At 36.3% G+C, this 19,900-nt stretch overlaps 10 protein-coding genes across 10 annotated transcripts; 6 read left to right on the top strand and 4 right to left on the bottom strand.

The window, feature by feature from the left end:
- Window positions 1–147: 147 nt before the first annotated feature.
- On the top strand, window positions 148–1,215 carry DFA_00722 (RelA; the record flags this gene model as incomplete). Its single annotated transcript, XM_004358650.1, has 2 exons — window positions 148–443; window positions 516–1,215. The coding sequence occupies 2 exons, from the start codon at window positions 148–150 to the stop codon at window positions 1,213–1,215; spliced, it is 996 nt and encodes a 331-aa protein (XP_004358707.1).
- Window positions 1,216–1,326: 111 nt separating this feature from the next.
- On the bottom strand, window positions 1,327–2,296 carry DFA_00721 (uncharacterized protein; the record flags this gene model as incomplete). Its single annotated transcript, XM_004358649.1, has 2 exons — window positions 1,327–1,727; window positions 1,807–2,296. 2 exons carry the CDS (start codon window positions 2,294–2,296, stop codon window positions 1,327–1,329), a joined length of 891 nt encoding a protein of 296 aa, XP_004358706.1.
- A 544-nt stretch (window positions 2,297–2,840) lies between these two features.
- Window positions 2,841–3,212, bottom strand: DFA_00720 (uncharacterized protein; the record flags this gene model as incomplete). Its single annotated transcript, XM_004358648.1, has 3 exons — window positions 2,841–2,848; window positions 2,925–2,956; window positions 3,058–3,212. 3 exons carry the CDS (start codon window positions 3,210–3,212, stop codon window positions 2,841–2,843), a joined length of 195 nt encoding a protein of 64 aa, XP_004358705.1.
- A 150-nt stretch (window positions 3,213–3,362) lies between these two features.
- Window positions 3,363–6,194, top strand: DFA_00719 (uncharacterized protein; the record flags this gene model as incomplete). Its single annotated transcript, XM_004358647.1, has 7 exons — window positions 3,363–3,926; window positions 4,004–4,178; window positions 4,253–4,752; window positions 4,922–5,228; window positions 5,300–5,336; window positions 5,358–5,978; window positions 6,041–6,194. The coding sequence occupies 7 exons, from the start codon at window positions 3,363–3,365 to the stop codon at window positions 6,192–6,194; spliced, it is 2,358 nt and encodes a 785-aa protein (XP_004358704.1).
- Window positions 6,195–6,459: 265 nt separating this feature from the next.
- On the top strand, window positions 6,460–6,984 carry DFA_00718 (uncharacterized protein; the record flags this gene model as incomplete). The annotated part of the gene is made up of 1 exon (XM_004358646.1): window positions 6,460–6,984. The coding sequence occupies one exon, from the start codon at window positions 6,460–6,462 to the stop codon at window positions 6,982–6,984; it is 525 nt and encodes a 174-aa protein (XP_004358703.1).
- Window positions 6,985–7,424: 440 nt separating this feature from the next.
- On the top strand, window positions 7,425–8,402 carry DFA_00717 (uncharacterized protein; the record flags this gene model as incomplete). Its single annotated transcript, XM_004358645.1, has 1 exon — window positions 7,425–8,402. One exon carries the CDS (start codon window positions 7,425–7,427, stop codon window positions 8,400–8,402), a length of 978 nt encoding a protein of 325 aa, XP_004358702.1.
- A 361-nt stretch (window positions 8,403–8,763) lies between these two features.
- Window positions 8,764–12,999, top strand: DFA_00716 (uncharacterized protein; the record flags this gene model as incomplete). Its single annotated transcript, XM_004358644.1, has 7 exons — window positions 8,764–8,804; window positions 8,956–9,007; window positions 9,109–10,102; window positions 10,205–10,505; window positions 10,563–11,774; window positions 11,820–12,291; window positions 12,442–12,999. The coding sequence occupies 7 exons, from the start codon at window positions 8,764–8,766 to the stop codon at window positions 12,997–12,999; spliced, it is 3,630 nt and encodes a 1,209-aa protein (XP_004358701.1).
- Window positions 13,000–13,093: 94 nt separating this feature from the next.
- sun2 (SUN domain-containing protein 2) lies at window positions 13,094–15,998 on the bottom strand (the record flags this gene model as incomplete). Its single annotated transcript, XM_004358643.1, has 4 exons — window positions 13,094–13,818; window positions 13,940–14,382; window positions 14,480–14,951; window positions 15,032–15,998. The coding sequence occupies 4 exons, from the start codon at window positions 15,996–15,998 to the stop codon at window positions 13,094–13,096; spliced, it is 2,607 nt and encodes an 868-aa protein (XP_004358700.1).
- Window positions 15,999–16,194: 196 nt separating this feature from the next.
- DFA_00714 (uncharacterized protein) lies at window positions 16,195–17,604 on the top strand (the record flags this gene model as incomplete). The annotated part of the gene is made up of 1 exon (XM_004358642.1): window positions 16,195–17,604. The coding sequence occupies one exon, from the start codon at window positions 16,195–16,197 to the stop codon at window positions 17,602–17,604; it is 1,410 nt and encodes a 469-aa protein (XP_004358699.1).
- A 65-nt stretch (window positions 17,605–17,669) lies between these two features.
- Window positions 17,670–19,685, bottom strand: DFA_00713 (uncharacterized protein; the record flags this gene model as incomplete). Its single annotated transcript, XM_004358641.1, has 1 exon — window positions 17,670–19,685. The coding sequence occupies one exon, from the start codon at window positions 19,683–19,685 to the stop codon at window positions 17,670–17,672; it is 2,016 nt and encodes a 671-aa protein (XP_004358698.1).
- Window positions 19,686–19,900: the final 215 nt, after the last annotated feature.

Raw genomic sequence — 19,900 nt, 5'->3', positions numbered from 1 at the left:
ACAATTGTAATATTAAATTATAAAATTTTTGTTTAATTTAATATCAATTAATTAAGTTTAATAGAGAGGAGGGTAATAGGATAGATCGATAGAAAGATATATATTATTATTATATATATAGATGATAGTAGTCTATCTATTAGGAGGATGAAAACATCAACTATAATAATAGCTAGTGTAGTGTTGACACTTTGTATTCATTTATCAAACAGACTATCAACCAATAACGCACCTAGAAAGACATCAATAGAGTTCCCTTCATTATTACTATTTTCACCATCAAATAATATTGATATTCATCACCAACATCATCATCATCATCAATATCATCATAAAGGTGACCCTGGATTAGAATCTAGAATTAAATTATATATTTCTGAAAGCATGAAAATCACTCAGTCAATGAATGGTGGAATAGGAAGAGGAATTCCTCGTGACAGATTGTATGTACATACTCTAATGGAATAATAATTCATTATGGATACCCTAACAATCAAATCAATTAATAAATATAGAGAACAAAATGATACATGTCTTTCATCAATTAGTAATATTACACTTAGTGTTGACTGGTGTGTCAAGAAACATGAATCATTGTTTAACCAACTCATACCACGTTGGGAATTGGAAGATTATTGTTTCGAGTATATTGGAAGAGATGAGTACTATCTGGTTGTCGAACAGATGGAACAGACAAGAGAAGAGAGAGAAGAGATTTTGGTTAAGATGAAAGAGGCATTACTTTGGGTATCAGACAAAGTGTTGTCGGAAGAGATAGATATAGAGGCTAGGCCAAAACACATCTATTCAATGTGGAGCAAGATGAAGAGAAAGAATCACCCATTGGACCAAATACACGATCAGTATGGCATACGATTCATTGTTCCCACGATACAACAATGCTACGACCTGTTAGATGCCATTCACGCCTATTACGGACATCTGCCAGGTGAGTTTGACGACTATATAAAGAATCCAAAAGAGTCTGGGTACCAGTCACTCCACACCATCATTAATTTCAATTGCATCAACGTGACAACCGACGCTGGCGATGGGAGCACAAGACAAGAGTGTGATACAAGCCGACAACCACTCTATGCAGAAGTACAAATTAGAACAAAAGATATGCACTATTTTGCCACGTATGGTCCTGCATCCCATCAAAATTATAAATTAGCAACCAAGAATTGTAATTATAATTTTGAATACTTGTAAATAATTAAATAAATCTATATTCACGCCAAAAAACCACTATCATCTATTTTGTATCTATATCTATATCATGTTGTATTTCTATTGTATATCTATTTCCCCGCCCAATCCAGTTTATTTTGAAATGACTGGTGCCATATTATCAATGATCCAATCACCTTCTGGATCACGTATCCATCTAACCATTGTAAGTAACTCACCAAGTTCTTTTCCTTTGTTCAATGATGATGATCTACTATTATTATGACTGCTACTAGTATTGTTTAGGTCTAATTTGTTGATACCTGTGAATCGATAAGATGCAATGATAGCTGGAGGTGGATAGGAAGGTAAAATAACAACGTCATGGAATTGATCAACCTCTAGTGTATGAGTGATAGAGTATTTCTTGAGTGTTGCCAATTGACTCATCATTTTCTTTACAGTTGGTTTAAATCTTTTTGATACCATTCTATAGACTGATTTATCATTGTTTGATAGTTTTGAAAAGAAATATTGTAATCCAATTTTAGAGTCTAAAAACAAAATCAAAGAGACAAAATAATGGATTAAGTTGATTGATCAATACAAATGATTGGTTATAATAGCACATACTAGCAATAAACTCTGAATGTTCAATACCATAAACTTCAGGGATTGATTGAAACTTTGGAGCTAGGAAGCTGACAAGTTTAAATGCTTGTGGGAGAAGAAAACGAAAGAAGCTTGATGATTTGTTGTACTCTAGTGTGAGTCCTTCGGTTGGGTTTGGATGTGTTCCAGACAATATACGAGTGTAGAGAGCTGTTGATTTCTTGATAATGTACTTTTCAAGAGAGTTTATATACAATGATTTCCTCCATGTAGACATTGACTTGTCTGATGGTACCAATACCACTTTGGGATCATTGAAACCCAACTCATTCTTTTCTGCAACTGCTAATTTATCAAGTATATACTTTCTATCTATATCTCCTATATTATTATTGTCTTGTTGTACATTATTATTGTTATCTATTTGTTGTTGTTGTAATCTTCTTTTATGTGCATTGGCAGCATGTCTCAATAACTCTGATTTAGTGATTGCTTTTTTTATTATACCCATATTCTACTACTACTACTACTGCTACTACTACTGCTACTACTACTAACTACTACCTATATCTATCCTCTTCCTTCTACTTATCTGTACAAGACTACAATGATCTGCAATCCATCGTTTTTTGTCGTATAATGTATTTTTTAGCTTTTAATTTAAGGTAACAATTAATTGTCATCATAATTACCTTTAAAGTAGAAGATAGTCTTCACTTTGTTGTTGTTGATTGTTGTTGAAATACAAGAGACAGGGAAGAAGGAGAATAGCAGAGTTTAGTGGTAGTGAACATGATAATCCTGGTTTTCTTCTTCTTCCTTGTCTCTATCAATGTGCTAGGTAATTTCTTAGACGGACCCATTATACTGTGATGAATCTAAATTACTTGTACCTGTACTTATAAAACTCTTATGATAGTATATATATATATATAAAAGGTAAAGAAAAAGTTTAAATTATAGAGAAGATACTCTCAGCCAACCATAGTTAGTCATCCACCCTAAACTAGTCCCATGTTAACAAACCGCATCGACGATATGATGTATTGCAATATTTAAATAACTATAGTTTAATAATATTATAATTTATAGTTATTAACGAAGATGAAAACAATATCAATTAAATAGAGTATTATTACTTTTACAACGACTATTCGAGCCAGTGTCAGCTCTGAATTTAGATTAATCTTTTTATAAAACACATATACACCCACAAACAGCAGCATTATATATATTATATTGTTATTATTACTACTCTCATTTTTTTAATACTTTACATAATCATCATCATCATCATCATCATCATCATCATCATCATCATCATCATCATCATCATCATCATCATCATCATCATCATCATCATCATCATCATCATCATCATCATCATCATCATCATCATCATCATTCAGATCATCCCTCTTATTCATTATTCATTATTGATCTGTTTACTTTATATCACTACTCCTCCTCCTCATCCTCTTAGTTTACATTTTGTGTGCGGTGTATACGAATCTATTGATAAGATTAGATTAGATTAGATCATTGTCAATAAGAAGAAGAAGAAGAAGAAGAAGAAGATGTTAAAATTTACAAGAGCATTTAGTTTAGAACATGATATCATACCTCATATACCGGTAGAACAACTACCACCAGAGGCAAAGACATTTATTGAACACAATGCAACCGTCATTGGTATGGCAATGGGTGTTCCCAAACTACACAATTCATCGGCAGAGTTGAACTCATTGCCCACCTTTACATCCAATCCAATGCTACAAACACTACCTCCCAACTTTAATACACCACCTGCTAGAACCTCGTACAGATCCAACTTTCGTTTGGGGTCGTCATACAGCGGTCTCAACTCACCGGGTAGCAACCAAAACAGCCCACACTCTTCGATAAGATACAGTCACCAACCAAGCAATGGTCATCACGACGATGACGATGACAATGACTATGGCAACAATAGTGGACTCTTGGAAGACGACGATGACGCAGAAGGTTCCAACAACGACATGAACAACTTTCTAAACAGCTATAACAATCAAAGAACTATTGCTCATATGATTAATCTTCGTATCATTGGTCGTGATAGTAAATCTGGTATCCTAGTCATTGCAAGAAATGCTAGAATTAATGTATGTAAAATGAAAAAAGAGAGAAAGAAGAGTATTTATTAATATTTATGTTTGTTTGTTTGTTTGTATGTTTTTAGGATATTCAAAAAACATGTATAGATTTATTTGATATCAACTCAAAGAAATATACAAATGTATTGGATTACAGTGGATTGATTATTAGTGCAACTTTGAGTAGTGATGCAAAGAAATCATTTTTAATATTTACTGTTCAATTACCTGATTCCTCCCCTGACCCAAATGTTAATAGATGTACGTGAATGAAACATACAATAACAATTTAATATTTATATATTGACCTTTCTTTTCTTTCTATTTTCTTTTAGTATACTCATCATTTATTTATGAAATGAATAAAAGAAATAATATCTTTCATTCATTGGAGAAATCATCAACACATATTCCAGTCTATCATTGCCTACACGTAGAACAGAAATATTTGCACCTATTATCAATTCAAAATGATGAATGTTCTACTATTAGAGTACCCATTCAAGACGAAAAGTCCAATGGTTATTCATTGCCTCCCAAATTCTCGTTAAAAAAGAATAGCTTTACCAAAAAGTTCTTTTGGTATCAATACGATGACATTAATCACGTTCTCTATGTTTTGCAATACCTCAAACTACGTTCACTCAATGCACCATCAGAGAATCTATTAAAGAAATGGGTGTTTAGAGAAGGAAAGATTCATCAAAGTGGAGAGTTTCCAATCTTTTTAAATAATACCACTGATAGAGTATCATCCAATTTCCCCTATCCTTTTACTCTACCATCACCAAAATCAGATCAAGTAGTTCAAAATATTCATATTGTACAATTAGATGTAAATAGATAGATATTAAAAAACAAACAACAAATATAATATAATTATATTAATACTTATTATTTCTTTATTTTATTTATTTTTTAGTAGTGGAGCATGTTTATGTCATCAAGAAGAATCAACTAATACATCAATTAGAATTAGTGTTTATTTTCTATTTTTAAAACAGAAATTAAAATTCTCAATTCCTCTTGCCTCTATTGATGGAGGTGTATTGTCGATTCAAGTGACAAGAGTATTGTTTGATAGTATGGGCAACTACTTGTTAATCTTTGTTCCAGGTCATTTCCTTCAACTGATAGATTGTTCATCACCAGAACATGATCCATCTATCGGTATCACTCTGTACAATCTTCCAACACATATCAAAGAAATGACATCTCACGATTCTTCAGACCTCGTTTCAATTAGGACTAGACCCTACCCAACAAAAATTAGTACCTCCATCTTACCTTTTTATGTTTTTAGTAAATCTGGTAAGTAAAAGAAAAGAAAAAGAAAAAGAAAAAGAAAGAACAAATATATATTAATCCCTTTTATTTTCTAGAACAAAATTTATTATTTGATTATCATCATGGTATATTGTATAGATATTTATTTGATAGAAAATCAATATCAAATTTATTCCAAAAAGAAACTATTGCAAAATATGGATTGGATAATGGAGCAGATTTGAGAGCTTTGCATTTGGTTATGATGCATATGCAGGATAGTGAATTGGTGTTAAAGATATTGGTCAATGTGTCGAATGAACCACAACTCATATCGTCAGATCTACTCAAAGAGTATATACTTGGACAGACGTATCTAGAGATGAAGGGTAGCAAGTTGGATCCACTCTATCTACAGGCCCTGCCAATGACCTGTTCAGATACAATGGACATCTCTCTATTGAGAAGCAAGTTAAAAGATATTGAATTGACCAATATCAATTGGCAAGCAATCCACCAAATTTTCCTTGGAAATAGTAATAGCAACAACAAGATGATTGACCCTAAAAAGAGATTACGTTCATTTGAAGTGGTCAAACAAGAGGGATGGCAAAAAGAGTCTGGTTCAGTTGTAACTAGCTTTATCAAGAGTTTCTTTGGTGTTGACGATAATAGACCTGATGAGATTAGTAGTTATCGTCGCTATGAATCAGGTCCATTGTCACCGACCAAGACACAAGCCAACTCTAAAATACCCATAAAGTATGCACTCGATGACTATGAGGAGGACCCATTGTTTGACATTACCAACTATGCGTCCAACCTCGCCGACCACTGGCACCAAATCTCGCAGAAAGAGTCAAAGGAGAAGCTGATCGACTGGGCCAACAACTATCGCAACGTGCAGATCAACACGATCAACGCGCTCTACCAGACACTTGTCATGCACATTGGCGGGCTCGACCACCAAGGTCCGATCAGTCGCCATCCCAAAAAGTCACAGCTCTTTAGAGTGTTGGAAAAGTTGTATATTGCCATTGAAGAGCTCAGTTGTCCGTTCCCCAAGGACTTTTACTCGACCTTTACCATCCTCGGCTTTTACTGTCTCCCTCGTAAAGTCTTTTTACAGTACCTCCAAAAGGGACTGTTTGTAGTGACCAGCTCGTTTATCGCAGAGTTGCGCAAATACTATATCGACGAACTCACCGTAGAAGACCGTCATTTCATCAACCAGGTCATTCTCCACCTACGTGACAAGAGCAAGATGATCAGCCACATGCATAACTGGACACTCAATACCGGAGTCATCAACGATCACCTCATCTCCAATCTCATCCAAAAGGGTGATGATCCAAAAGGTGATTTTGATCAGACTGGACCCGACTTTTCAAACTCTAACTTTATTCCACTCACCTCTTTGTTTATGCATCTCGATCGTTGTGTAGCACTCTCTGCAACACAACTTGCTCGTGCAGGTGCCCCTGTCACATCACCCAACAAGACAGCCCCCATTTCAGTCTCACCATCCTCTTCATCACCTCCACCCGCCAATATCAATATCAATGCTACAAATAATGGTATCGGAGTGGGTCTTGGTGGCAATGGTAGCGGTAGTGGTAATGGTGGTAGTGGATCATTTTCAAACTATAATATTGCAAATGGAGGTAGTATATCGTCTGCAACACTCTTTTCTTCAGATTATCATAACCTCAATTTCGTCAAACATCATTATGAAGCAGAGATGGCCATTATCTTGCAACAAAGTGCATCTACCAATAATAACAATAATAATAAAAAATAATCAATCAACATTAATATTAATATTTATTCTCTATCTCACAAAACAACTACGACTCGTAGTACTCAAGATATTTCATTGTGGTGTGTACAAATCGATTTTTTTGATCCTTTTCCTGTGAAGTTCTTGCATCGCGATGAAAAAAACAAAAAAAACTAAAAAGATTTTGGGCTAATATCTCGATGATGGGGTGGATGGTTGAGGATGTCAGACCGACTGACCGACGGACTACCCTGTTATGACTGACCGATTGATAGACTCTCTCAAACCTAGAAACATAACCTATAAAATGATAGAGTTTGGATCATTATAATCATCATTTCTAGAACAAAAAGTAATAATAATAACTACTACTACTACTACAACTATACAACTACATACATACCTTATCTCTAGATATACTTCACTTCGCACTTCACAATAATAATAATTATATTATAACAATGTCTTCATTCACTTCACAATCATCTACTTCTTCTTCTTCTTCTTCTTCATCATCTGAAGGAAAGTCGATGTTATCTTTTATCATCAACGATGATAACACTTCACCAATGGACTATATGCCAGTCTCTAGTGGCTTTGTGATCAAGTCTACTCCCTCTGCTGTTGCTGCTTCTGTTTCTACTGTTGCTGCCGCTGCTGTACCTGCCTTGCCAGTCAAGAGAGATTTAAAGAGAAGACCTGGAGAACAACTACAACGTCGTAGTGTTAACAAGGTGTCTCTTGTAAAGACCAAACAATCTGAAGTTGCTGATTCCCCCTCCTCCAGTGCCTCTGCCTCCATTTTTGAGTTTGTTCAAGTGAAAAAAGAAATCATCGAAATTGAAGACGACGATGATACTCTTGTTATCGCTACAACTGCCTCTCCCACTACTGCTGCCACTGCTACTGCCACTGCCACTGCTACCGCCTCTGCCACTACTGCTGCCACTGCTACTGCCACTACCATTCCTACTGCCTCTCTCACTGCCGCTGCTGCTCTCACTGCCACTGCCACCACTGCCACATCCACTCCTACTGCAGGTACCAAGATCTTGGGCAAACAATTACCATTCCCATTCGATCAACTTCAATCGTTGATGATGTCTGCCATTGCTGTATTTAACGAGACTTGGGGGATCATCCAACAAATCAGAACCAAGAAGGTACCTTCCACCACACAATCAGTTATATCATCGGTCCTCAATCGTTTTACCATTGTAGGCAACTACTTTACCCGTCTCGACACGTTGATTACTGACCACAATTCAATCTTTGCCAAGGACAAGAACTTTGTCGAACATCAAAAGCAATACCAAAACTTCCAAAAGCAATACCAGAATGCCAAGACGTTGTTTACTACCATCGTCGCCGACAAGGTAGAAGAACTTAAATGTCAATTGAATCAAGTTCAACAAGTTTTAAATACTAAAACTAAATAATTAAATAAAATAATACCACCACCTTGTAAATCTGTCATTGTAATCCTATATAATATAATATTATTTCTTTTTATTTAATTTTAATCTTAATCGAGATGTAATCTACAATCGTTTTATCTATTATCTTAACACTACTGTTGTCAATGCAAAGAGAGATGTGTACAAGATTTATACACCTCTGCGCTATGTCAAAGAAATAAGACAAAATCATTGAATTCATCAAAGAATATATAACCCTCTTTGGTGGAAAGTGTCTTTTCATTCATCATGATGACAATCAAATTGGAGGGCATAGAGGGGCTGGGGGGCACCCAAGATTTCGAATTTTTTTTGGTACCCATCAATTCTATTTTAAAATCCAATGTTCGAACAACGGTTGCATGAAATCGGTGTTGGGGCTGAGTGTGTAGCACACAATCTGGGGCATCAATGTTTATTAATCTTTTACCTCTCCTTCTATTATTATTTATATCTTTATCCCACTGTTAGTTTTAGATTCAATACGCATTACATTATTTTATTTGTACATATATAATACTTTATTTATTTTTAGATTTTTAAAAGAAAAGAGAGAGAGATCACGATTCGATCACTGTTTTATCGGAGTAATTTGTTTTTTTTTTTTATCGCGATTCAAACACTATCTCACAACACACTACACACAATTATTATTATATCTATCATTACTACTACTCTAATCTTTTAGATGATTAAAAACAGAGTAATAACAACTTCAACATTGATCAATGTTGTTGGATTGTTAACAACTCTTTTAATTTTATTATCCTCTCCTAGTGCATCGTTGGCACAATCATGTGGAGGTGAGATCACTCCATTAGAGTATACTTTGAGAGTACCTGATTCATGCTCACCGGGTAGAATCAGCCCCTACTATCTCCAAATTGACACTGCTCATTTGTACTCGGTGCTCTATACATCACCTGCACTCTACTTGAAGTGGGCGACCGATAGCAGAGTCACCATCGATTTGCCACTCGACCATGCATTGAACCTTACCATTTATTATGGCAATCAAACTTGTAAAGAGTCGATTGACTTTCAACACACATCCTACTTTAAGGTCGATACTCCTCAATGCCAACATTCACTCGTCACCGTCGTCAACAACTTCCCTACATGTATGACACCCACTCTCAACAACATCCCTTTTGACTCGATTGGCAAAACACAACAAATCTCGGTCAACACTGGTGACTATGCTCTCAACTGTAGAATCGATGGTCAGTCTTGTAGCATGGCTCTCAATATTCAATCACCAATCCAAAAGGATCCAAAGCTTAGAGTAGTCCCAACGAGATGCAATGACGGTGGTTCTATCCTCGTACTCAACCCAACCGACTACACTTCGATCAGATTGTACAAGGGTAACACCAACTACACCATGGTTGGAAATGATTTCTTCCCAGACCTCCCATACGGTGGGTACAGTCTCGAAGTCATTTCTGGCACATGTGGAAACCAAACCATCCCAGTATCAATCGTCCAAGACATTCCATCCATCAAAGTAACTGCCAACGAAAAGATGGAGTGTCCAGACAACCTTAATTACACCGTCTCCTTTAGAAACTACAATGTCACTGATCCAGAATTCAGTTTCGGTCAAGATAGATTCTCTGGTGAAATTGCCGTAAACTATGATCAATGTGAAGCTTCTTATAGTTTTGATTATCATTATTATCGTACGTCTCAAACAAACAAACAAACAAACAAACAAACAAACAAACAAACAAACAAAAACAAAGTATTCTAATATTCTATTTTCTTTTTTCTTTTTTTTTTAGCATTCCCATATGAACATTCAATTGATTATGAATCAATTTGTTCAAATAGTTTTAATGAATCACTGTTGGTTACATTTAGTGGTTATTATGAATCATTGATGGTACAGAATCCAAATTACCAGAGTATGGATATTTTGAATAATAATACATTCTGGGCCAACATTGGTGATCAATATCGTGCCTCTATTCAATCGTGTAATAGACAAGAGTATGGTATCCAAGTGAACCTCCCCAAACCAGTTTTGGTAGAGTATCCAGAGCCAGAGGAGAGCAAACTTTCATGTCTTTACAATACCACATTGTACATTCCAAACCATCTCGATTTCGATCCTGAAACACTCGTTCTTTTCTTCTCTAGTAGAATGACCGAATACACTTTATTGATCAAGGCAGAGAATGGTGTTTTCAAGAATATCCCACGTCTACCATACACACTCTCCTACGATTATCTCAATCCAACCAATGGAAGCAAGTGTTTGTCTGGTTCAATTAGTATTAATTTGGAACAAACTGCTCTTGCCAAAGAAGAGTATACTGTCAAACCTCTAAACTATTCAGGTACCTGTGTACCAGAGAATAGCATTGAACTCGAATTCACCTTTCCCAATGGATACTCGGTCACTACTGCCAACCAGTACAATGACAACGTCCTCTTTTGGGTGCAAGCCTATCCATACTGTATCGACTTTTTGATGTTTGATTCGGCCAAGTATCCAAACACCACCCTTCCAGCCAACATTGATATTCAAGCCGTCGACGCACAATGCCAATACGATCCCAGAGTCGGAATTACCGTCTCCTATCCAGGCAGTCAAGAAACAGTCCAAGGAGTGTATATTAACGGTGTCCGTCAACAATACACACAATCTTTCTACAACGTTGCACCTGGAACATACGATGTGTCGGTCGTTACCAGTTTCTACAGAACCACCGATATTTATTGTAGCAAAAATGCAACTGTCACTGTTCGTAACTTAGACACTTCTGGATTTGCTGTCAACTGCGTTGCCGTCCCTGTCACCTCTTGTTTGACTGGTGGCTCCATTGTATGTGATACCCAGAATGGAACAGTTTCATATTTGACGACCAGTACCTCTCCCTCTATTGATGGTCCAAATGCAGTCTTTGCCGACCTTCCTTCAGGCTACTACAATGTCCTCATCACCAATCCAGCATGTCCAGCATATGGAAGTTCAGGTGATTTTGGAGGTATCATGCGTGTCCTTGTCCCAACCGACCCAACCAACTATACCATCACACACACCATCAGACGTCCAAGCACGTGTCCAGCCGGAGATGCCTTTGTCTCGTTTGACATTTTTGACAATGCCTTGCAAGAACCAATTACCATCGAGAATGTCATGTATAATGAACGTTCAGTGAATGGTGACTATGTCTCTTTTGTAAGAGGAGGAAATAATGTTGAATTTGGTCTAAGAAGTTCATATTGCAATTTCTCTTACATTGTCCCCAAGGTCGAAGAATTGCCAGTCTCATCACTGTTTGATTTCACTTTGTCCCCAGAAACCTGTGCTGCACCAAGTAGTGTAAAGGTTATTCCCAAGTCAGTGTATGCGTCAGTCACATCCTTTACCTCAAATTATTGTAGTTTTAGTACCAATTTTGTAGACCAAGTATATGACTGTAACTCGGGCGATATTACTGTCAAACTTGCCTGGAACAGTAATTGTTATGCCGAGTTCCCAATCACCGTCCCACAACCATTGACCGCCATCAAACCACAATTCACCTACACACCACCCGCCACATGCGGAACACTCGAGGGTTACCTGACCATCACCAACATCGACCAATACAGAACCATTGGTTTCTACGATGCCACCGCCGACCCAGTCACTGGCATCATGTACGCATTGCAATCCGACGATACAAGAGAGCTTGACTATGTCGACATTAACGGATGCAGCGCCCAATACGAGTTGAGTGTCAAGGATTTCTACCCTGAAACCAATCTCACCACAGCCGGTATTATCATCCAACCAGAGTCATGCACTGGTGGTTGGGATGGTTCAGTCACAGTGCCCACTGGAAACGGAAAGAAATACCAACTTTTAATTCAATCATTGGTTGGTAATGGCGAAAAGGTTACACTGACATACACCAACTCCATGGCGCGTCTTGAAAACGGTGTCTTTTCCAATTTGTCATCTGGCAAGTACCTCTTGATTGAGAGTGATCAAGACGACTGGCACTGTCAAACATCTTCATACTTTGAGATGATCAGTGGTGAGCCAACTCTTTCTCTTTCAGCTCCAGAATGTTCAGACTCGTTGTACAATGTTTTGGTCGGATCAGATTTTGCCGGCAACTCATCTACCGCCTTTGGCAATTTCACATTGTCTCTTGTAAACACAACCGGTTCCTATGAATACAATGCCAACAATCAACCAATCCCATTCAACCAAGATGAAACCTACTTTGTCACTGTCAACAATGCCAATCAAAAGTGTCGTCGTATTTTCAATGCCACTATTGTCAAACAAGAGGATACCGTCACTGCCAACATTACCCGTACCATCCAACCAGACCTAGTCACCTATAGTCCACCAGCCGAATGTATCGATGATGGCGGAGACAGCAAAAAGAATCTTGCTTGGATTGCAGCTGTAGTCATTGGAGCTCTCTTGGTCGCTTTAGGTGTTGGTTTCCTTGTCTATAGATTAAAAAGAAGACCAGCGACAACCTCTATCGATATGCCAAAAGACGATAAAATTGAAATGAAGACAGTACCAGTCTACACTGCTGGAAAGATTCAAAATATTGATGAATTCTAAAACTAAACAAAACAAAACACATCCAAACATCATTAATTAACATTATTAATAAAATCTTAAACATATTGAATTATTCTATATCTATCAATCTCAATTAATATTGTTTATTTTTCTTTTTCTTTTTTCGATTGTATCCACCATTATTATTGTTATCATTATTTTGGTATATTGGTGGTGTAGATGAAGATGAAAGAGATACATCTAATAATGGTAAAGAATGAAGATGTCCATTACTTTCTTTATGATGAAAATGATCACCACTACCATTGGACATTATAGGTGGAGAGGTAATTGAATTTGACAATGATGATGATGATGATTGTACTCCATTTTGTTGATGTTGTTGATAGGTTTGATTTACATTTAAAGAATTTCGACGATTATGTTTTAATGAAAATTTGGGAGACAAGACATGTTCGTAGGCTTGACTAAGAACAGCACTACTAGTTCCAATTGTTGTGGCTACAATATTGTTTGATTTACTAATCATATACGACAAGAATACTGTTCCAATGACAGTGGCCAACAAAAGCATAAGATAATAATTTTTGTCATCTTCATTCTTTTGTTCCATTCTAATAATTCTCTCACGGAGATAATTGATTTCCTTTGAAAAATCCCTGGCAATCTTTACCTCTACTTCTTCCTTTTCCCTTGCTATTCTCTTTTCCAAATCTGCACCAAGGTATGCCATTTTTTCAAAAAATTCAGATAACCTATTAAAGTCATCTCTAATTGATTGAATGGTTTCAGAATAAAATGCCTCTAATTTTTCCAAATATCTATTTGAAATTGATTGATTAATTTCCAATGATTTAACTAAAAAATAAATAAAAAATAAATTAATAAATATATATTTACAAAAATATATTTTTTGTTTGTTTGTTTGTTTGTTTGTTTGTTTGTTTGTTTGTTTGTTTGTTTGTTTGTTTTGACTTACCTCTATTTGCTAAAGTTTTAAAAATACTTTCAGGATTCTTTTGAGATTGTTGTTCATACATTTCTGTAATTTGAGATATTTGGTCTTCTTCTTCAGTTGCACTGGTAGTTGTTTGAGGAGGTGGATGATAAAATACAGGTTGTTGTTTTTGTGTCTTTTTAAATATATCGATAAGATTCTTTAACATGCCAGCAGTTGTTTCAAAGTTTTGATTGGTAGAATCACCTTTGTTTGATATTGATGCTGAACCACCTACTGTACCAGGTGTTCCATGATAATGTAATTTTCCATGTAATTGTTCTTCAATAATTTTCTGCATATTTATATCATTCTCCATACCCGCCTTTAAATCTTCAACCATCGTCGAACCATAAACTTTAATATCTGAAATTGGACAATAAACTTGATTACCATAATGTGTCAAAAATTTAATTTTAATATATCTACAAAAAGAAAGGAATATTAATATCCAGCTAGTTGACATGTAATATATATATATATTATATATTTGATTTCTATTTTTTTTTTTTCTTTACATACTTGTACCAATATTTTTCTTTAAGTGCAAAATATTGTGGTTTTCTAACGTTGTTGGCAGTGAAATTACCAAGACTATCCCATTGCATACTCGGGTATTGTTGTGAACCATAGACTGTAAAAGTTTTAAACATGGATGAAAAGAATTCATAGTTAGCCAATTCGATGATTTGGATTCCAATTTCTTCACACAATTCAATGACAAACCATTGATCTGTACCACATTCATTCAACATGTATCGATCCTTTGATGAATGTAGAATGCTACTAACTTCTCTTGCTTCTCTGTTTGTTGCCAATACTGTTGCTCCACATTCTGCCGATGCATAGTTGAATTGATTTGGTAAATCTTCAGGTTTCTTTGGTAATGGTGTTGTTGGATAGGTATCATTTATAATTGGATTATGTTGGTCTTCTTCTTCATCATCTTTATCAGATATTGTTAATATTTGTTGTTGTGCTAATTGTTCTGCTTCTAAGAAGAAAAAGATTAATAAATAAAGGTTAATAAATGTGTATATAGTATTTAAAAGGGTGAGTGGGACTTTGACATACTTTGAGCTTTTCTTTCTTTTAATTCATTTTCCAATCTTTCTCTTTCTATTTGTTTATGAACTTCTTCAATGACTGTAGTAATATTTGTCATTGGTCTACCAGTATTTTGATCTTGTTCATTTTTGTTGTTGGTTGTTGGTTCCTCTTCATTTTCCCCGATGATTGGTTCTTTCTTTTCGACTGTATTATTATCGGTGATTGGTTGAGATGTAGTAGTAGTACCGTCCTTTTCATTCCCTTTAGGCGTAGTATCATCAATGATTGGTTTATCTTTTTCTTCTTTTTCCAATAGTTCTTTGGTTGATGTAATTTCCTCTTTGTTCTTTTCTATTTGGTCATCGTTAATTTTTGTTGTTGTTTGTTCTTCCTCTTTCTTTTTATCCAGCTCCTTATTATTTGTTGTTGGTTCTATCGTCTTGGTTGGTTTCTTTTCTTCTTCAAGTTGATTGATATCATTATTATTATCATTATCATTATTATTATTTGTAGATTCTTTTTCTTGTTGTTCGGGTTGGGTTGTAACTTCATCTTGAATTATGCCAGTAGTATCAGTGTTTAGTTCTATCTCTCCCTCTTCCTCCTCTTCTTCTTCTTCTTCGTATGTAATATCATCTATTATTTTGTCTTTTTGTTCTTCTTCTTTCTTTGTTGGTGGTGGAGGAGGAGGAGGGTCTTGTTGTTGTTGTTGTTTCCGGTGAGACTCGTCATCGGGATTCAATGGTGCTATCGTCTCTGGTGTGTCATCAATTTGTTGTTGTTGTTGTTGTATAGGGTTGTTGTTGTTGTTGTTGTCTTGTATGATTGAAGTATCAGATAGTTCAGAATCTGAGAGTGGAGTAGTGCTAGCATCAACAAATGGATGCCACTGTGAAGTGTATGCAACAAAGAGCAGTCCTACCACTAAAACCAACAACAATGATAATCTTGACGATCCAAGTTGTCTATGTTGTTTCTGTCTATGTGTCATATTGTTGTCTTGTAATATTACTTTCTATCTATTATTATTTATGTACATTTATTAATGAATGAATAAATAAATGAATGAATGGTTAATTTAATATTGCAATGCCTAAAAAAAGAAAGAACCTCGTCACCACCAACTTTGCACCAACATCTTTTTTTTCATTATTGGTTCATATGAATCAAAGATTGTTATTATAACAATGCTTCATAGGATCTTTGTGAATCATCACGCAGTATCAACAACAACATCATCATATGTAACAAAGGCAGTAGCTTCAGCATCAGCATCGTCATCATCATCAAAGATATTTCATTATTGTACTTCAACGAGTAATTCTAAATCGACAGATGAATTGGTCAAACAATTAGATGGAGCAAAGAGATACAATCTATTACAATCATTGGTGATTGTTAAGCCGAGAGAACAATATCTTCCACACCTTGTACCTCAAATACGGTTTAATATCAGCAAGTGTGGATGGAATATTGCAAAGGCATCGTCGATGCCGTTGGCAGAGGGTAACTTGCCTCTTTCCAAGCTGAAAGAGTACATGGTGCTACCACAAGTTGCAAAGGGACGTGAGGCACCGTACGTGGGTATGGCCAAGCAAGTGTACCCCAATGCAGTACACATTAACAAGCAATCGGATAAGCTGTGGGTCGAGACAACATGCAATCGTCTCATTGACCTGTACAAGGCACATTTAGAGACGGAAGACGCATTTGTCAGATGGAGAGTACATATTGGAGGTCGTTCAGAACACCATTTACAATCATTGGTTAGTGCTATCACCAATATGGTATCGACAAGATGCAAACCATTACACCAACTATTTTGTAGTTCACCCACCGAGACTACACCATACACCAAGGGAGATGTACTCGTCCAATTATTATTCACAGGCAAGGATACTGGATACGTGTCTATTGCAACACCACCTCTCATGACATACTTTCAAAAGACTATATCTAGATTACCTAGTGGTGCTATCCCAGAGTTCTCGGATCGACTAAAAGAACGTATTCTCAAACACCAAGGTACAGTCAATCAAGGTGGAGGTAAAGATGGAATCATATCACAGAACCTACCGTCTCGTTCCTATCTAAAGTTGGCAGAGTTGGCAGAACGGTTCCCAGACTATTCAATGGAGTCTCCAGCGGGAGGCGTAGCTATTGATTTGGGAGCATCTCCTGGAGGATGGTCATTGTTTGCGTTGGAGCAAGGGTGTCGTGTGGTGTCTATCGACAAGGCACAAGTATTTGACAAGAGGCTGGATAGATACAAAGATCGTTCCATCACGATACAAGGTGATGCGTTAGAATATGAGCCTCCCAAGGCTGTCGACTGGTTACTGTGCGACATGAAAGTACCAGCACGAACCAGTATCGAACTACTCTCCAAATGGCTCCAACAAGGTTGGTGTGACAGATTCATAGTGACACTCAAATTTGAAGGCACCATGTTGATCACTAGCGACATTGAAAAGCTCATCAAAGACACTATCCTACCTCACACTCAATATTTTAATGCTCATAGTTTAGATAATGGTGGAAAAGAAGTTAATTTATTTGGTACTAGAAAGATTAATAAAGTACTTGGTATATTTTAAAAAAATATAATAATAATAATAATATTTATTTATTTATTTAATTATTTAATTATAATTATTATTATTTAATTTACAATTTGAGCATTAAAATAATTATCATCAGCATGTAAAGTTGCAACAAAATTAATTCTCTTTTTGAATTGGTATACTTCATCTTTAAGTGTTTTTTGTATATCCCATTTGAAATGATTATTTAATTTGTGTACACTTTTTTTTGGAATGATTATTATTCCTGATGATGTTGTCAATTGTGAGACTGTAGTCTTGTCCCAAAGAGATAGACATTTGTCTATTTTAATGACAGATAGTTTTGATTTTGGTCCAACACTTGATTGAAGAGAGGTGAGTAATGCTAGAGACACTAGATCACCGCCGTCGATGATACTACTTGGGTCGGCAATATCTTGCTTTTGAGTGCAACAATGGTATGGTTCAAGTGTAGAGCCAATAGACAGTTGTTGAATGGTTTCAGAGTTTCTAACCAATGATTCAAGTGCCTGTTTAATTTGACCAATCTTTGTTGAGAGATGAGCAAGTTCCTCCAATGCATAGGTAGCATTATAAAACTTGACAGATGTAGATTGATTATTGTGTCCAGCTGAATTATATACAGTTTCGGATGGTTCCCATGCATTTAATTCATGTTGAAGTGTATATGAAAAGTGTTTGATTGTTTGATTGGTTTCAAGGTATTTCAAAAGTGAAATTGAAATGGATGGTGTAACTGATGAGATCTTGCCGCCAACCGTTCCACTACTATCAAACTTTGGTGAGATTGAGAATTTGAATCTAGTCAAGAGTGGTAGAGAGTCGAGACAAGATGTGAGATCCAATGGTTCAATATTCTTGATTTCCTTGAGTGTGAGAGTATGGAGTGATTTGAGGGTCGAGATTTGTTCAAGTAGTCGGTGTACTTGAATGTCTGGTTTGAACTTGTCCACCTGTTCATTGAGTCTGTCGATAGTGAGCGATGTCAAGTTGGTAAAGAGTGTGATTCCAGGTGTAGCTTCCTCGACACTGATTGCTAGAGCATCGCAACTCTCGTTCATGTAGGGCGCGTAGCAGTTGATGAGACGCAAACGTGTCAACTTGTCCTTGTTTTGAAGTGACCGTGCCCAAGTGTTAGGTTCACGTGTCATGTTCTCATTCGAACCGTTCAGGTGGACTTTGAGGTCACGTAGGTTGGTCATTGACTCGTAGCACACTTGAGACGTCATGAATCCATTGTACGAACGGATACTGCCAATCCAAACATACTTTTCGAGGTTGGCTAGCGGTGCAGGGCTCATTTGGTAGGGGATGGCTGCCGACATGTCAGAACCGTTGCTCTTGACGGCCAACTCCCTAATAGAAGGAGTTGCATCCAGTATTCTGAGCAAGACACCGTTATGGTGTTGTTGCCAAGCACCTCCTCGATTAATCGGGTAGATGTAAAGTCGCTCCAATTGCTTGCACTCGGATACACCCAAAAGTGTATCGTTGACCTCTACACTATATAATGTCAGACGACGTAGTGTTGCAGATACCAAGGTAATCGATGCAAACACTGATGCGTTGAGACCTGGAGGTAGTTCTCGACCAAATTGTTCTATGAATACTTTGAGTGTTCGAACTTTGTTGGGTTTGATCGGTTGATCGTCGTCATTCTTTCCACTACCCAATATAGCAAGTGATTGGTATAGTCTATTCAAAGGCATCGTCGTTTGTTTGGCACTTGATCGATCGACAATCGAAGAGGGTAAGACATTCTTCAAGAACGATTTGATTCCTTGGATGACTGGTGCCGCCTCCTTTTGTGGTTTGCCAACTTGATAAGGCACCATAAACTGATACTCCAACATTGCATGAGGGACGATACGTCTAGCCCAATACGTGCAAACGAGGAACAAACCGACAATATTTGATTGGTAATTAACAAGAGGTGCATCGATATCACCGTCGATTGATTTATCTTGATTGTAGTTTCTTTCTACTCCATTGCCCAAGTGACATGAATAGCCTTGTTGCACTAATCTTAATATATCAATCACTAATCTATCAGGTAATCCAACTTGATTATTATCTATTTGTTTATTATTCATATTGTATATTATCTTTAAATATATATATATATCTCTTTATTATCTAGTTGAATAATAATCAATATTATGAATGATAGGTATGTAACATTTGTGTACTCGATCACATGATTGAAGATATATTGGTGTAAGATAATGTTACTTAAAAAATCGAGTGATAAAAAACTTTGAACCAAGGGAGTAGTTTTAGGTATCCAAGCTTTTTCATAGCTATTTTC

This window comes from Cavenderia fasciculata, assembly GCF_000203815.1.
Source record: "Cavenderia fasciculata unplaced genomic scaffold Scf_Dfasci-F-a-25c12.r2-5, whole genome shotgun sequence".
NCBI lineage: Eukaryota > Evosea > Eumycetozoa > Acytosteliales > Cavenderiaceae > Cavenderia > Cavenderia fasciculata.
Note: the sequence above shows the minus strand (reverse complement) of the source record. Positions and strands in the feature narration are given on the sequence as shown.